Source organism: Electrona antarctica (assembly GCF_951216825.1).
Source record: "Electrona antarctica genome assembly, chromosome: 15".
Classification (NCBI taxonomy): domain Eukaryota; kingdom Metazoa; phylum Chordata; class Actinopteri; order Myctophiformes; family Myctophidae; genus Electrona; species Electrona antarctica.
In genome coordinates this window covers 12,869,842-12,884,199 of record NC_136796.1, presented here as the reverse complement: position 1 = coordinate 12,884,199, position 14,358 = coordinate 12,869,842, and the positions used below count along the sequence as shown (strand labels likewise).

General features: G+C 41.2%; 1 protein-coding gene across 5 annotated transcripts in view; it reads right to left on the bottom strand.

The window, feature by feature from the left end:
- ago4 (argonaute RISC component 4) overlaps window positions 1–14,358 on the bottom strand; it is a 36,096-nt gene continuing 21,738 nt past the window's right edge. For 3 of the 5 annotated variants that reach the window (XM_079523155.1, XM_079523156.1, XM_079523158.1), the window contains exons 11-19: window positions 13,688–13,836; window positions 9,872–10,056; window positions 9,442–9,601; window positions 8,483–8,672; window positions 7,215–7,358; window positions 6,497–6,631; window positions 6,207–6,308; window positions 4,756–4,955; window positions 1–4,181 (exon numbers count right to left, since the gene is read on the bottom strand). In XM_079523155.1, coding sequence (XP_079379281.1) covers window positions 4,073–4,181; window positions 4,756–4,955; window positions 6,207–6,308; window positions 6,497–6,631; window positions 7,215–7,358; window positions 8,483–8,672; window positions 9,442–9,601; window positions 9,872–10,056; window positions 13,688–13,836 — 1,374 coding nt within the window. In that variant the 3' untranslated portion in view covers window positions 1–4,072. The remainder of the gene's footprint in view (window positions 4,182–4,755; window positions 4,956–6,206; window positions 6,309–6,496; window positions 6,632–7,214; window positions 7,359–8,482; window positions 8,673–9,441; window positions 9,602–9,871; window positions 10,057–13,687; window positions 13,837–14,358) is intronic. The other 2 variants (XM_079523157.1, XM_079523159.1) reach the window with 1 other exon arrangement.

Sequence of the window (14,358 nt, the reverse complement as noted above, 5' to 3'; positions counted from 1 at the left end):
TCTGATAGAGGCATGAAATACCAATTTATTACTTTGCACATTAACACAAGTAATTCCCTGCAGGCTAAAAAAAAAAAAAAAAAAAAGTATTTAAACATCACATAATAGCAATAACAGCGAGTGATTAGGCACCCTTGTAGGAAGGACAGAGTATGTCTTGCCCCTCCACAACAGGTTAAAAAGGGTTCCTTCACAGAATTGGAATGTTCCAATTCTATGATTCTATTGCTATTAGACAATCACACACAGCTCAGAGAACACTAGCAGGAAAAAAGAAAATAAAAACAGCAGAGCTAGAACACACGCCGAATAAGGAAAAAAAAAAAGAAAAAAGAAAAAAACATTTTACACAATACACAATGTCAAATTACAAATCTGTTTTTAAGATATAATAATATATATCAAAGTCAGAAGAAGTAAAAAATAAATCATGCTCTCTTTCAATAGGGGCACGGAAAGAATTCTGGATCTTTTTTTAAAAAGGTTAAAAAGAGGTATTCCTGTCCCGTAGATGCCATGGTTTTCACCAAACCACCTCACAAAGAGGAAGTGCGCTTGCAAGGGGCCTGCGGAGGTGCCATGGAGACAGGAGAGCCCCGAGAGGCGTGGCCAGGGGCACAAACCAGGAAGTAGGAGACCAAAACGTATGCTCCCTACACTAGCCTGGGCAGAAGAGAGGGGTTAGGTCTTTAACGGGTCCACGTTTGGAGAAAGTACCTCGTTTGAATTTGGACACGACGCAAAGATCAGAATCCCTCTCCTCAGATAACGGCTTGTGCCTCCCAATTTACTGACATTTGTGTAGGAATCTTTAAAATACATCTCGGAGAGACTGGACAAATATTGCTAGCCTAAAACAGTCTCACTAAATTAATAAACATTTACCCCCAAAAGTTTATATTTTTTCTCTCTCTCATAATAAATATGATTCTAAAGAGTTTTTTTTAAGGACAATACTCTGGCATGCAGGCGAGCAAGTCGGTTTTATTACTTTAAAAAAAAGGTTTTTCTAAAGAGCTAATCCACCAAATGCACATTCCCACTGATTGATACAAGCAACAACAAAATAAAAGTACAGACACAAACCGCATTAGCAAGAGCAGACCAACAGCCACAATTAGAATTATAGCTTAGATTTTTTTACTCATTTGCTCGACTAAATTTGCATTAATATTGCTTTGCAATGTTATGTTCAGAATTGGTATTCATCACAGATACTAGCCTTTATCAACTTAATGTGAACATCCTGGAGTCTTAACCATCATTCTCCCCAGGGACATTTTGAGAGGATTCTTTAAAACAAATGCTTCCGACTGATATTCAAACTGATTCAAAAACAGATGCCCCTTTAAAAACAATGACAGAAACTTATTGCATGCAATGCTTGGACAACACCCTCTTCAGGCCCACAAGCCCTTCCTCCTTCAAATTTCCCCACTTCTCTCCCCTTGGCCAGCACTCACGCCCACGACAGGCAGGTGCTCAAACTCATTCATAGCAAACCTGCTGCTTTACGGGTGGTTTATTACAAAAGGGTTTATTACTGAGCTGTCCCTCCTGACGAGGCGTGCGCGACAACTATTCGGAAGCTTCCCCAAGCCCTACTGCATCATCTCATGATCCTATCACAGTCCAAGGGGGCACCGCTTGTACAACGGTCAATATAACACTTATTGCTAAAGCTAAGATGATGGTCTGTGACAGTAACTCGTTAGGTGTCAGTGAAGAAGGGGTCCAAGGGCAGTGCTTATGCTTATCGTCAACATGTCTAATCTTGTGTACAAAAAGAGAAAATAAAACGCAATAAAATTGCAATAAAAAAACGAAACAAAAACACCCCAAGTAGTAGAGACTTTGAGAAATTGGTATACTGGTTAAAATACACACAAACAGCAATAGAAACAATGTATTTTTGAAATTCTGAAAGTTTTACTCATTGCAAACCCCTTTTGAACAAATTCCTTCAGTCCTACTTTATTCTGATTACAGTCCCTGATTGTCTCCAACTATCTCACCAGACCAAGGCCCTGGTGCCATCTGAGGAGCAAATCCGTTTTTACCAGGGTCTTAGTGAAGTGTTACACATCTTCTTTAGAGGACAAAAACACATTTTTACCTTTCTAATCTCAGAAACTACTAAGGGGTGCATAAACAAATCTGTCCCAGGGCCCACATTCTCTCACTATTGGCCAGAATGCTACAAATTTTACCAACCCAAATCTCTACCCCTTAAAAACCATGGCTCAACAACTCTTGCCTATTCCTGAAGTCACACTGGTTACTACACAAATGGCTTTGCCGTCGGCCTTAAAATTCATCACAATAGTAATAACATTAACAACAATAACGACAACAACAACATCAATGATAAACTAGTAATTCTAAACAACAGTTTTAAGATAGCCACAAAACATCTTATATTAAACTCTTACAAATCTGCTTTGTTGATTCTTATGTATAAATGCATAAAGGTAAGAGATAGAGAGTGCCCTCTGTTGCTTGCCTAGCGTCCCGGGTCAGTGCAATGAATTGGCCAGTATTAGCAAAGGAGACCAAAAGACAGACACACACACACACACACAAAAAACTATGCTCATTTTTCCGGCCACTAAAATTAAGGCGGCTAGCGCCTTGTGTAAAAAAGTCTAAACAGAATTTAAAAAAAAAAAAAAAAAAACATGCTACTACCAACAGTGTCATAACCTTTCAGATCATCAGGTCCAGAGATTAAAAACAAAACAAAACAAAAAAAAAACAGATCCCAGATCTTTCACACAGACAGCACAGGCTGATACACCTGTACTGGCTGTGCTTAATGCATTCAGCCATTCAACAGGTCCCAATGCCGAGCCAGAATCACAGGTTAGACCACGGTCACCACTGCTACACATCAGACCTGGAGGTTCAGTTACTATTTGAGATTGATTCAGTGGCTTTTGTGTGATGGCAATCTTGCGAGACACAAGGGCACCAATCGGATTGCTCCCAAAAGTGCAAATCCCGCCGCATCTCGCACTCCAGGCGGGCTGAAGCACAAGTTCAAAGTGAATTCAATTAGTAACTGACCCAGGGCTGCTACACCCACCAACCTCTGTGTGAGGCCTGTATAATTAATCTGTTTCAAAGTTGCTTTTTATAGATGTAACTATTTATATGTTAATATATGTATTGTACGTGTGAATATAAAAACATCAAATCTGAGGCATTTACAGCAGTTATCTCCTTGATTTCCCTTTACAATTCAGTGGCCTGCCATGAAAAATACACACACACACACACACACCCGCACACACACACACACACAAACAGCAGTACATGTATATACAGAAACGCACATGCTCACACAATCGCTTACTCTTGGTTAAAATGGGAGGGGAGTAGTAATGGGCATGGATACCCAGGTCACCTCGTTTGTAAAAGACCGTAAAGGAGAGAAAAGTTAAAACACACACTCATAAAAAGGAAAAAAAATATATAATATATATATATATCATTCTCAAAAGGTTAACTCGTTACTCCCCCTCCACCTCATTCCATGCAGAATCCAACCCCCCACCACCCGAAAACCCAAGACCTTGTGACAGATTTCGCCCAAAGGGGCTTTGAGGTAAAAGTAGATAAGAGTCCTGCTTAGCTGGGAGAGCTGAAGAGCTGGTCTGACACAATTGGCGTCAGTCCACTCCCTTGCTCAGTGTGTCTTACAAAAACAAGAATAAAAGGACATTCAAAATTGGAGAAAAAACAAAACCAAACTCAAAATAATGGCTCAATATGTGTGTATGGTTTGTTTTTCCTTTGCGCACTGACAACCGTGAGGTTTCTCAGTGCCGGATTGCTGGTTAGAAAGGCGGCTTAATCGGGAACATGACCATGGAACAAGACTTGCCAGATGGTGGGAAACGGCAGAATCCTCTGGCATCGAGCCGCTTTGGTGCAGATTAAGAAAATGTTTGAAGAAGAGAGAGACAAAGAGAGGGACAGACAGAAAGACAGACAGACAGAGGATACCGTAGAAGAGAAGAGACTGGCAAATAGAAATGGAGGAAGGGAAGAAGCCTGCTGGCTGGCTGGCTCAGGCGAAGTACATGGTGTGCTGCGTGTCATAATGAATCTGAACTGCCTTGGCCAACGCCAGGGGATCACGGCCGTTACTCTGGCCCGATACATGGCTACCTTCCGCACTATGAGAAAAACAGACACACAGGAGGATATTACAAACAGTATTGTACCTGTTTGTGTCAGATTGAAGCTGCTGTTGTCAGTGACTTCATCATGCGTATCGTGTCTAGGCAATAGGCATGAGAATTTGCAAAATAGATGCAAGTGCATTCTATAGTGTATATACTTTCAATGTACATATTATTCATATTTTTGGATATTCTACTGTGATAATGATAAAACATACTCTCTCCCCATGCCTTTGGCCTGGTGGAGACAATTACTTATGATCCTAGGTTCTTGGTTTACTTTAATAAGATCCTAGATTACTATTTCTATGCATTTGATGTATTACCTTGTGTTGTCATGCTTAATAATAATAATAGATTGTTATTGGGATAATAATCTGGTGATTGTGATCACGTTAAGATTTATTTTGTATTTCTATTCACACCCTAAACTGTCTTGATAATGATGTTTTAACAAATGAAGGACAGGCCTAATACACAACATACTGTAAACTTAAACTACACACAACAAATTCTATGCTACCATCAATCCAACTATCCAGACAAACGTTCCCAGTTCTCTCTGTACCTGTCATGGTCCTTGTCCACCAGGTGGTATCGAGCACGGAACGCCACTAGCCTTGCGTAGTAGGCTGGTGCTGGGATGGATACTGAGCGTGTGCATCGGACATAGGTGTGGCATAGCTGGTAGGTGAGCAGCTGCAGCTCGTCAGCCGTGAAACAGTTGTCGTCCCAAAGGACGTGGTAGTGAGAGGGACGGCTGGTGCCCTAGAGGAGGGGGACACGACAACAATAAGCTTTTTTTGTGCTTTGTGTTTTTATTTTTCATATCTGCACAGTGACCGTAACCATTCTTGTAAAGTCAGACCACTTCACCCATTGTGATCTGGCAGGGCTCAATAGAGATTTGAGTAGGATGTGGGTGTCATCAAAGCAAGCAATGACATACGGCCAGCAGTTTGTAAATCAAACTCTCAACGAAACTTGTCAGGAGAAGAGAAAAAATAACATCTTGTACTCCCTCGACAAAGGCCTTTAATCCATTTTAAGGCAAGTTATACAACAGCTAGTGATTCACCAACAGGCATTCAGAGCTGTACCACTACCAATAATAACCATAATATACCAACAGGTAAATGACAGGTAAAAGTATCACAATGTGATACCTTGTGGACCAGTCCAACTGGAGTTAATTTGCTTATACACTGAGTATCAATGGTAAACAATGGGGAACCATTTAAGATGGGGAAATATTTGGCACCGATTGGTCGAGCTATCCAGCTGCGAAAACAAGAGTTACCAACGCCTTTCTAACCAGCAAAGAGTTATAAAAACATGCTAACCTCCTCAAGTGCAGTCATTGTTGTTTAAAGTTCAGAGCTACTTGTACTCGTCATCCCTCTCCCGTAAATCATTGCTTCCAGCTGCCTGGCTCAATCCATTCTCAGTGGATGTTTTTGGAATGGAATCTCGGTTCAAAAACTAAGCTTGGAAGATTTAAGATGGCAATTTGATCACGACCATTTATTGAAGAAAGAAATGACTGACTGGCCTTTAGTACAAGTTGACTTCTGTTTCTGCTCTTGAGAATATACTTTGTGTTTCTTCTAACCTGCCTGCGAGTGAATAGAATATCATTGTGTGTGTGAGTGAATAGTTCGGGTGCAGTACTAAGTTCCGTCATTGGTCCGACAAGGACAACCTACCTCAAACCCTAACCTAACTAACCATAACCGCAAGCACGGAGCAGCGCATGTTCGGATTGTTCGCCAACGTTAATCCGGTCGCCAACCTTAACGCATGTTCGCCAACCTTAATCCAGTCGTTTTCTGCAAGTCGGACCAATGACTGGTCGGAAAAGCATACGGACCCCAATAGTTCAACCTGAATTTTACTCTTTTTTACTCTCTACACACACATTCAGATTTTCTGTAGATTAAATTAAATGAAGATAACCTTTCTACAAGTGACACACTATAATAGAACTGAGTGGAACAGTGTGTGCGTTCAGGCCCTCACCTGGATCCCTGCATGGCTGCAAAGGTAAAAGTCAAACTCAGAGGGGTGTGTGATGGTGCTGTCCACCGTGGTGCCTGCTGGGACATTACCGCTCTTCCCAACCTGCAGGGAGAAATCATTCAGGCATGATCATTGGAGGAGCTGGAATTCATTTTATTTGATGTATCTCTTATTTTTGAATAATCTTTTTAAAAAAAGAGAAAAACGATGAAGGAAAATACATTGGCCCACTCTAGAAAGGCATGCAAAAGTGGTCTCATCGGTTGTCTTATGAATGAATGCCTACTGACCCTTTCAGCCTTGTCAGAACAGAACAGACGTGTGTGGTGGCGTTTCTGGACCACGATGTAGGTGATACCAGGCCTGTAGTCCTCCTCCAGGCTAATACACGCCTTCCTGATGGCAATCAGCTCTGGCCATGCAACCTGGACGCACATATTATACACACAATTCGATAAGAGACCAAGCTAGACATTATGATGAATAATTGTTGAAGTGTGAGCTCTGGTGAACTGCAATCTATTGGTATAAGTATAAATGTGACAATAGGGGTGAATGAAAAGATAAACAGAAGAATTAAAAGGTAAAACAATAAAACATGTAATTGTAATCTAAACCATTATGTGCTTGAAAATGTTGGACAGACACTCAGACAGGCCAACCAACTAACAGACTGTGTGATTGCAGCTAAAAACAATAGAAGTAGGTCGGGAGTGGCTTATTGTCGGTATCAGCCGGTAACACACGGGAGTCTATCCCCGTTACAATGCACTAGATCCCTGGGAGATGGATTGCTGAGGTGGAGCGCCACACCTACCATCAGCTCCCAGTACTTCCCGCACGACTTGCTGCACCAAGCCGTGCTACTCATTCGCTGAGTTGGTGGTGCCCGGGATTGAACCCATGAACTTGTGGTCCAAAGGCGAGAGCTCTACCGACTGAGCTACCCGGAACAATAGAACAATAAAAACAATAGAATATTTAATAATAGTCATATGGATGTCTCACCTGTTTCATCTGCCCCTCAGACACTCCACCACGGTAGTAGATGATGCGCGTAGGCTTAAAACGTGTGGACTTGTAGAATTGGATGAGCAGCTCCCGTACCATGTTTGTCAAATCCTGGATGACTTCCTGGCTGAACAGTTGCTCCTATAGAAACAGAGTACAGTGACAAAAAGAGCATGAGAACACCAGTTGAATCCACTGAAATGTCAAAAAAAAATACATATCTGACAAATTAGATCCATTTACTATACTATACATAGTTGCGTTTGAGTGTTGCACACCGAAAACAGCAGATCTATAAGCTCACAACACGTCGCAGTGTGCCACATTATAGGCATCACAGTGCGACACATAATACATTAAGAATCTATATGCAGCACTCAGGTGTCACTTGGATCATTGTAATATAGGACAGGCTTATACAAGCTGCAAGGACGCAGCAAAAAACAAAAAAAATGCTCGCTAATTAAAAAACTAAATTGTGATAAAGAGCATCCATAATTCCATATCAATATCAATCCATTGCGACTGGTGACACATCTGTATTTTCGGTCATAATAGTTATAATAGGCAAACATTCCACGCAAATAAGTGAACATTCTGTGGAAATAGCAGATCTACAACATTTCACTCAACTCAAGATACGATTCACAATACAAAAACCCTTTTTTAACTGCATTTTCTCTCATCCTCTGTTCAATTCTATATCAAATTAACTGTATGGTACAAATTAAGGCATATAATTTTGTTCTTTGTAAAATAATAACTTAATATATTGTCATAACTAAAATAAATGAATTTTAAAATGTATATCCCTGATGATATAAACGTATGAAGAAAACCTCTTCAAATAAATAAACCAAGACTTAGCCTTTGTTCCAAGATTGGGAATTATGTTTTTAACCCATTTCAACCTAAAACATCTTCTAAAACCTAACCTAAGGTTTCTGAAAACCTTTGAATTCTTATTAATTATTATTATTTTAAACAATGATCTTGTTACATGTACAACAACAACACAGAGGTAGCCCTCGGATTGAAAGGTATAACAACGTATAGGTTGTATCAGGTCTAAAATCGGTCAAAGGAATATCAACATATCTAGTTTATTGGTCATTAAAATAATGACCAATAAACTTGAACTAGATATGTTGATATTCCTTTGACCGATTTAGACCTGATGCATCTACAAGCTCAGCATGCAGAAACACACAAAACACCACATGTATGTAATAAGGTGTTATAATGGTAAAGTAAAGTTCAGTTACCTGTGTTGGTTCAGTAACCTGCGATAAATCCTGTCTTGAGGTCTGGACCCGCACAGTGGCACAGTAACGGCTGGGATGGCCGTCCATGCTGCCCACCACCGCAGCAATGGACGGCTTCTTCCCGTCACCTGCTGGGGGGTGTGTGACGTCTGCTCCCAGGAAGATGACTGGTTGCTGGAACACAGAGGGCCTGGGTGGAGTTGAGGAGACAGAGTGCATGGATTAAAGATAAATAAAATCTCGCAACTGAAAAATGTTGCTAGGCCAAGCCCTAATATGTGATTTGTGAAACAGTGTGAAATGAGTCACCACACACTAGCGCCGTGTGTCCTACACACTTAACACAATATGTAAAATTAGGTTTTGGTCGCCAGACCCATTGGAAAAACCATACAGCTCAATAGGCGTTAACGATTGCGGTTATGAAATATCTGAAACCATTAGGGTTTTCTGGAAGACTGAAATAACTAATAAGCGAAAATAGGCTATCTACAAGCTTAAGTTTTGTAAGCTTGTAGATAGCCTATTTTTGGTTTAAGACAGGCTGACTTCTATGGAATCCAAATGACTGAAATCAGTCGTGGCGACTGAGAACTTTAATCCATGAGAGTGGATGCAGACGGGTGAGAAGAGGTCAGAGAAATAAACAAATACAAATAAATAGAGGAGGCAATGACTCACTGCATTCCATGTTTCCTTGCACATATAGGTTCAGTGTGCATTTACCATTTGTTGCTATTCGCACCACATCTACTCAATTTGTTTTTTACAGAATGCGGTACAATCTTATGTATCCAGCTATTGAATTTGGTTAAATTACACCAAACTCAATATCCAAACAACTCCTGTTATGCAGCACTAAAGACGATAATCCGATATAGTTAATATGATTTGCCCTGCTATTGAAAACATAACAGATTATTAGATTTTTCAAATGGAATCTTATTTCCAAAGCGGACCTTTGATGAGGCACCAGGACGTTGTTGATGCCCCCCAGTTTGGCGTTGATCTTGAGGCAGAGGTTGGAGAGTGTCTGTGGGGACGTCTTGACCACATTCTTCACCTGGACACACTGGGTGGCCATGCCCAGCAGAGTGTCTCCTACCCGTTTCACTTCAGCTAAAAGAGAAGGAGGAAGGAAGTGTGTGTGCGCAACAGTTAATCAAACTAATAAAATGTAATCCATTATAAAAAAAAGTAACCAACCATACTGAAAATAGCAGATCAATCTCACAAGGCGTTGTGATGCAGCCTGTTGTGAGCATGCATAAACCATTTTCGCATGACACAATTGGACAACAAATGATAAAATAGTGGTTCACCAATCTATTCGCATTGACATACATTCAAAACATATATCCGAGTAATGAATAAAACTATTTATTTTACCATAGACCGGTGTTTTCCCAGGAAGAATGACCACGATTAGCTGTAGGCCAACGTAAGACATCTTGAGGTGTTTGAACATGGGCTCCACACTGTCAGCCCCCTGGGCATATTTACAGAAGCACGGCTGGCCCTGGATGGGCATCCCAGCATCCTTGGAGATCTTGCGCAGCTGGTCAGTGAAACTCCTGTTATAAAACATTGTACAAGACATCAGGAAATTAGCAGTATGTGTTGAAAGGTCAACGTTGCTCAATGTAAAGGGTGGCAAATGAGTCTGGAAACGACATCTGTCTCAAACGTGGTACACAAATTCATTCCTGAGACACATTACTTAATCTTTTAAAAGAGGAAATAAGGAGACCAAGGGCTCTGCGTTGCAAATATTTAACTCTAGCACTGAAACGATAACGTACCCATGATACTTTCAATCCAAAAACAAAGAATTTGTTCAAAGGTCAAAATGTTTTTTAATCAGAATGCTTTATTTAAAATGTTTTGTAATCAGAATGCTTTATTTAAAATAGGATTCTGATCATAAATGGGTTATTATAGAGTCCATTATAAGCTGCTCCAGGCCCTTCCGTTATCGGCCGCAATCCCATAACATTTTTTGTCATCGGTTTGGATTGTGTATTGCCTCTGGAGAGAATGTGCCGTCCGAAAGAGAGGGAGACTAGAAAACGTTCCCCTCGGGGCACAGGTCTCCACCAGGATAATAGCATTTGTGATGTTTGGACAAAATGTGTAGCGTAATATATCAATCTTCATATGACCACCGCGCTCAGACTGTAGGTGCGCCACCCGATTTACAACATATCAGGATCAAGGAGATGGGTCGCACACACCAAGACTGTGGTTCAAAAAGTTTTTTTTCAAACCATATGACAAACGTTTCGGCTATCCAGCCTTCATCAGTGGAGGCTGGATAGCCGAAACGTTTGTCATATGGTTTGAAATAAAACTTTTTGAACCACAGTCTTGGTGTGTGCGACCCATCTCCTTGATCCCGATATAGCGTAATATATGAAAAATCGAACAGATCTGTGTTGAACACATAACTATAGAGATAGTGTATACCGATTTGCGTGATGTATGGATAAAATCTGTGCGAGTAATATTAATTGCAAAATAATAATTGCAAAACTCGGCCTCATGGTGGTGCTATAACAGGCAGGAATTTTCCTTGGCCTCTAGGGAGTGTGCATACAAAGTTGTACACAGATCGGTGTAGTTGTAGGTAAAAACAGGAATTGGGCTGTTATAGCGCCACCATGAGGCTGATTTGAAAATGTTTAAGTGGCTTGTCTTCCTCTGCCTAGTGGGAATGTGCGTGCATAATTGCACGTAAATCGCACGCTGTGATAAGATTTGAGGCATTTTGTTCAAAATGGACCAATCCTGCAAACTTTGGAAGGCAATCTTAGCCAATGGGGATGGAATATGGGGAAGCGGACAGATCCGTGTTGATCACATGACTATGGAGTATGTGACTATGGTGTATACCGATTTGCGTGATGTATGGATAAAATGTGTAGGAGTAATGTACAGAAATGTGTTTTGCAAAACTCTGCCCCATGGTGGCGCTATTACAGGCCGTTGTGGAAAAATGGGGGTTGAGGTTCGTCGTTGGCATCCAGGGAGTGTGTGCGCAGTTTGGCATCGACCGGGCCAACGGTGCCGGAGATTAGCTGTACGCAGACAGACGGACGGACACACGGAATGCAAAACATACTCTCTCCCCATGCCTTCTGCCCGGTGGAGACATTAGGGACTTTAAGCAACGACAGCTACGGCAGTCCGCTCCGGCAACCGGAAATGGATCAGTGCTCAATACATAAACCTGCTTGCCGTCGCAGCCCTTTCTATTACGGCAGAACCTACACTTACATGTAGTATCTACAACGCCATGTCATAACCATGTTTATTGAAATTATAGCTGTCTTACATTTACACTTGCTCCATCACCTCTCTTATGCTGTGTAATGTATGTTCTGAATGAAGAAATAACACTAATACCATATTAGTGTTAATATTAACCATGTTTATTAAAACGTTTTAGAATAACAGATTGCTCCAGCACCTTCCCCTTTCCACTGATCATGTCCAGCGCATGTAAGAATTAAGCAATATCGGCAAGTTAGCTGACGCGCGACAGGGTGTTTAAAAAAGTGGTTATGTTTGACACATGCTGCATAGACGCGTCACCATGGGAACCAATGTCGCCAGTTTGCTTAACGATTTTGACAGCTACGGCGATTGCGTCATAGCCGCCGTACTTCCGCCTAGCGGAGCCGTCCTGAAAACAGTCGTTGCTTAAAGTCCCTAATGAGAAGAGGCAGAGAGATAGTGTGCGAGAGAGAACGACCAAGCTACCATCATGCACTTTACCGGCGCATGTGTAATGCTGAACTCGACACAAACAGAAAGACATACTAGCAATCAGCAATTTATTTCAATTAAAGACAACATGAAAAGGTATTCTGAGAGAATTTAATTTCCTTATCGTGACGTGTGTCTCAGCAATGGGATCAAGTTAAACTGCACCAGAGCAGAGCTTCAGACAGCAAGCAGATTAATGTCTTGTAACCAGTATGAGGATTGATTTGTGGAATTGAGGACTACATGAATACCATGACATGCCTGGATGTCAAGTCAGTCCACCAAGTAAAAAGATCTCAAATCTCAAAGTACTGAAAGAAGAAGTTTCTCTTCTCACCTCAAATTATTTCAGAAACATAATTTAGTGTACTGTTTAACTTTAAAACTAGATGGGTTTGTAATGCGCAGAAACCATCTTTGTTTCATTCAACATAAGCAGCACCACCGTCTGTCTAATTTGATTTGATTTGATTAGACGTCATGCAAGAAAAAACAAGTTACATCATGTTCATCTAGAAGCGTCAAGGATAAACACAAAATACAGTCTTCCGACTTATTTTCATTGTGGTCCTTGGTCTGTGACAAACATGCATTGCAACAAAATACATGCAAACATTAAATCAATCAATAAAACAATCAAGAGCTACACTACCTACATCATAAATACTGATCTCATTGCTAATATAGTTAAACATGATACTATTCTGCAACATTTTCTAAAAGCCATCCTTTTTAAGATAAGCCACCCTTATCTTAAAAAGGAGATGGCTGCTGATGCTCTTTAGATTTGGAGGAGCAGTAAGCTGGAACTCACTACCCCTGAATATAAAGGAACGTTTTCCCATTTCAGTGGTGAACGTGGGCATGTTCAGGTCTGCTATGCCGGCTCTGGTGAGGTGGGAATGAATCAATGAACTTCACTGCGCTTCTGAAAACATTTACAAAAGGTACTCAGGGCTGTTGATAGACGTTATGCACTTCAGGTTCAGTTGAAGTTGAACTGACCTGGCCGCTAAAGGGAGCCAACCCAACTGCTGAAAGTGCACTTTACCAACATGGTCCCTTGCAGACAGCCCCAAAACGAGCCTGACCAGCTTGTTTTGAGAGACCTGTAGTTTCTCTTTTAGGGCTTTGTTAACACCACCATACAATCTAGCATTATGAATCATAGTTCTGTGTTGGGAGAATCAAGAGGGGTTTGTCACTCACTCATAGAGCCGGAATATTGGGAGATTTATTGACAGGTGCATGTCATGATATTATTAGTTTAAAAATCTGTTAGTATATGATGATGCAATCACACATTACTTATGACCCCAAGCTACAAGAATAAGTTGAGAAAAATAACTTTTACTGACGAAACCACGTTCACCCCCACGGCTCCCGGACTAGAAGATATGGACACATTTTGGGGGAAAGGGTTATTCTAAGACTTACTTCAGCAGATCTTCTCGACACTGTTTCTGTGGAGCGAAGCAGGCCACGGCCCACACTTTGATCTCGATACCGGCGTAGAACTGCTTCCCTCTCATGTCCCACACGCCCTGGTTGGGCGTGGCCACCGTCTTGTTCTGCGGAGAGAGTCCCTACACTCTTAGTCAATCCCTGCTGCTTTGTGCTTTTGCCAAAATAGCCTCTAAATTCTGTGTGGAATTGTATAGAATGTTAGATTTCAACCCTTGTTATAATGCAATTAAAGTGTTTTCAGAGACTATGCAGTTTGGAGGAGCGTTAGACCGGGGTCGTCTCCTCACACACGCATGGTCCAAATAATTCCACATTTTCCCCAAATCTTCCTCAGTATTCTGGCTATTATAATAGCCGCTTTCTGCAGCCATACTGTACTTATACCATGTACAGTAAGTGTAACACTGCCTTATTACGCAATACTTGCGTTGGCTACTTCCTGAAGTGGTGGAACTTTAGCGCCAATCTGAGATTCAACATCCCCATCATCTTCCTCATTTCTACTTGTTGACACTGTTCAATACGTATGTCTGACTCAAATCATTTGTCAATGCGTATTATATTATTATACCCATGATGCTCAGATCAGTGCCAGTAGTCGAGATAAGGAGGAGAAATGCAGCTAAATAAGACTGTTGAGG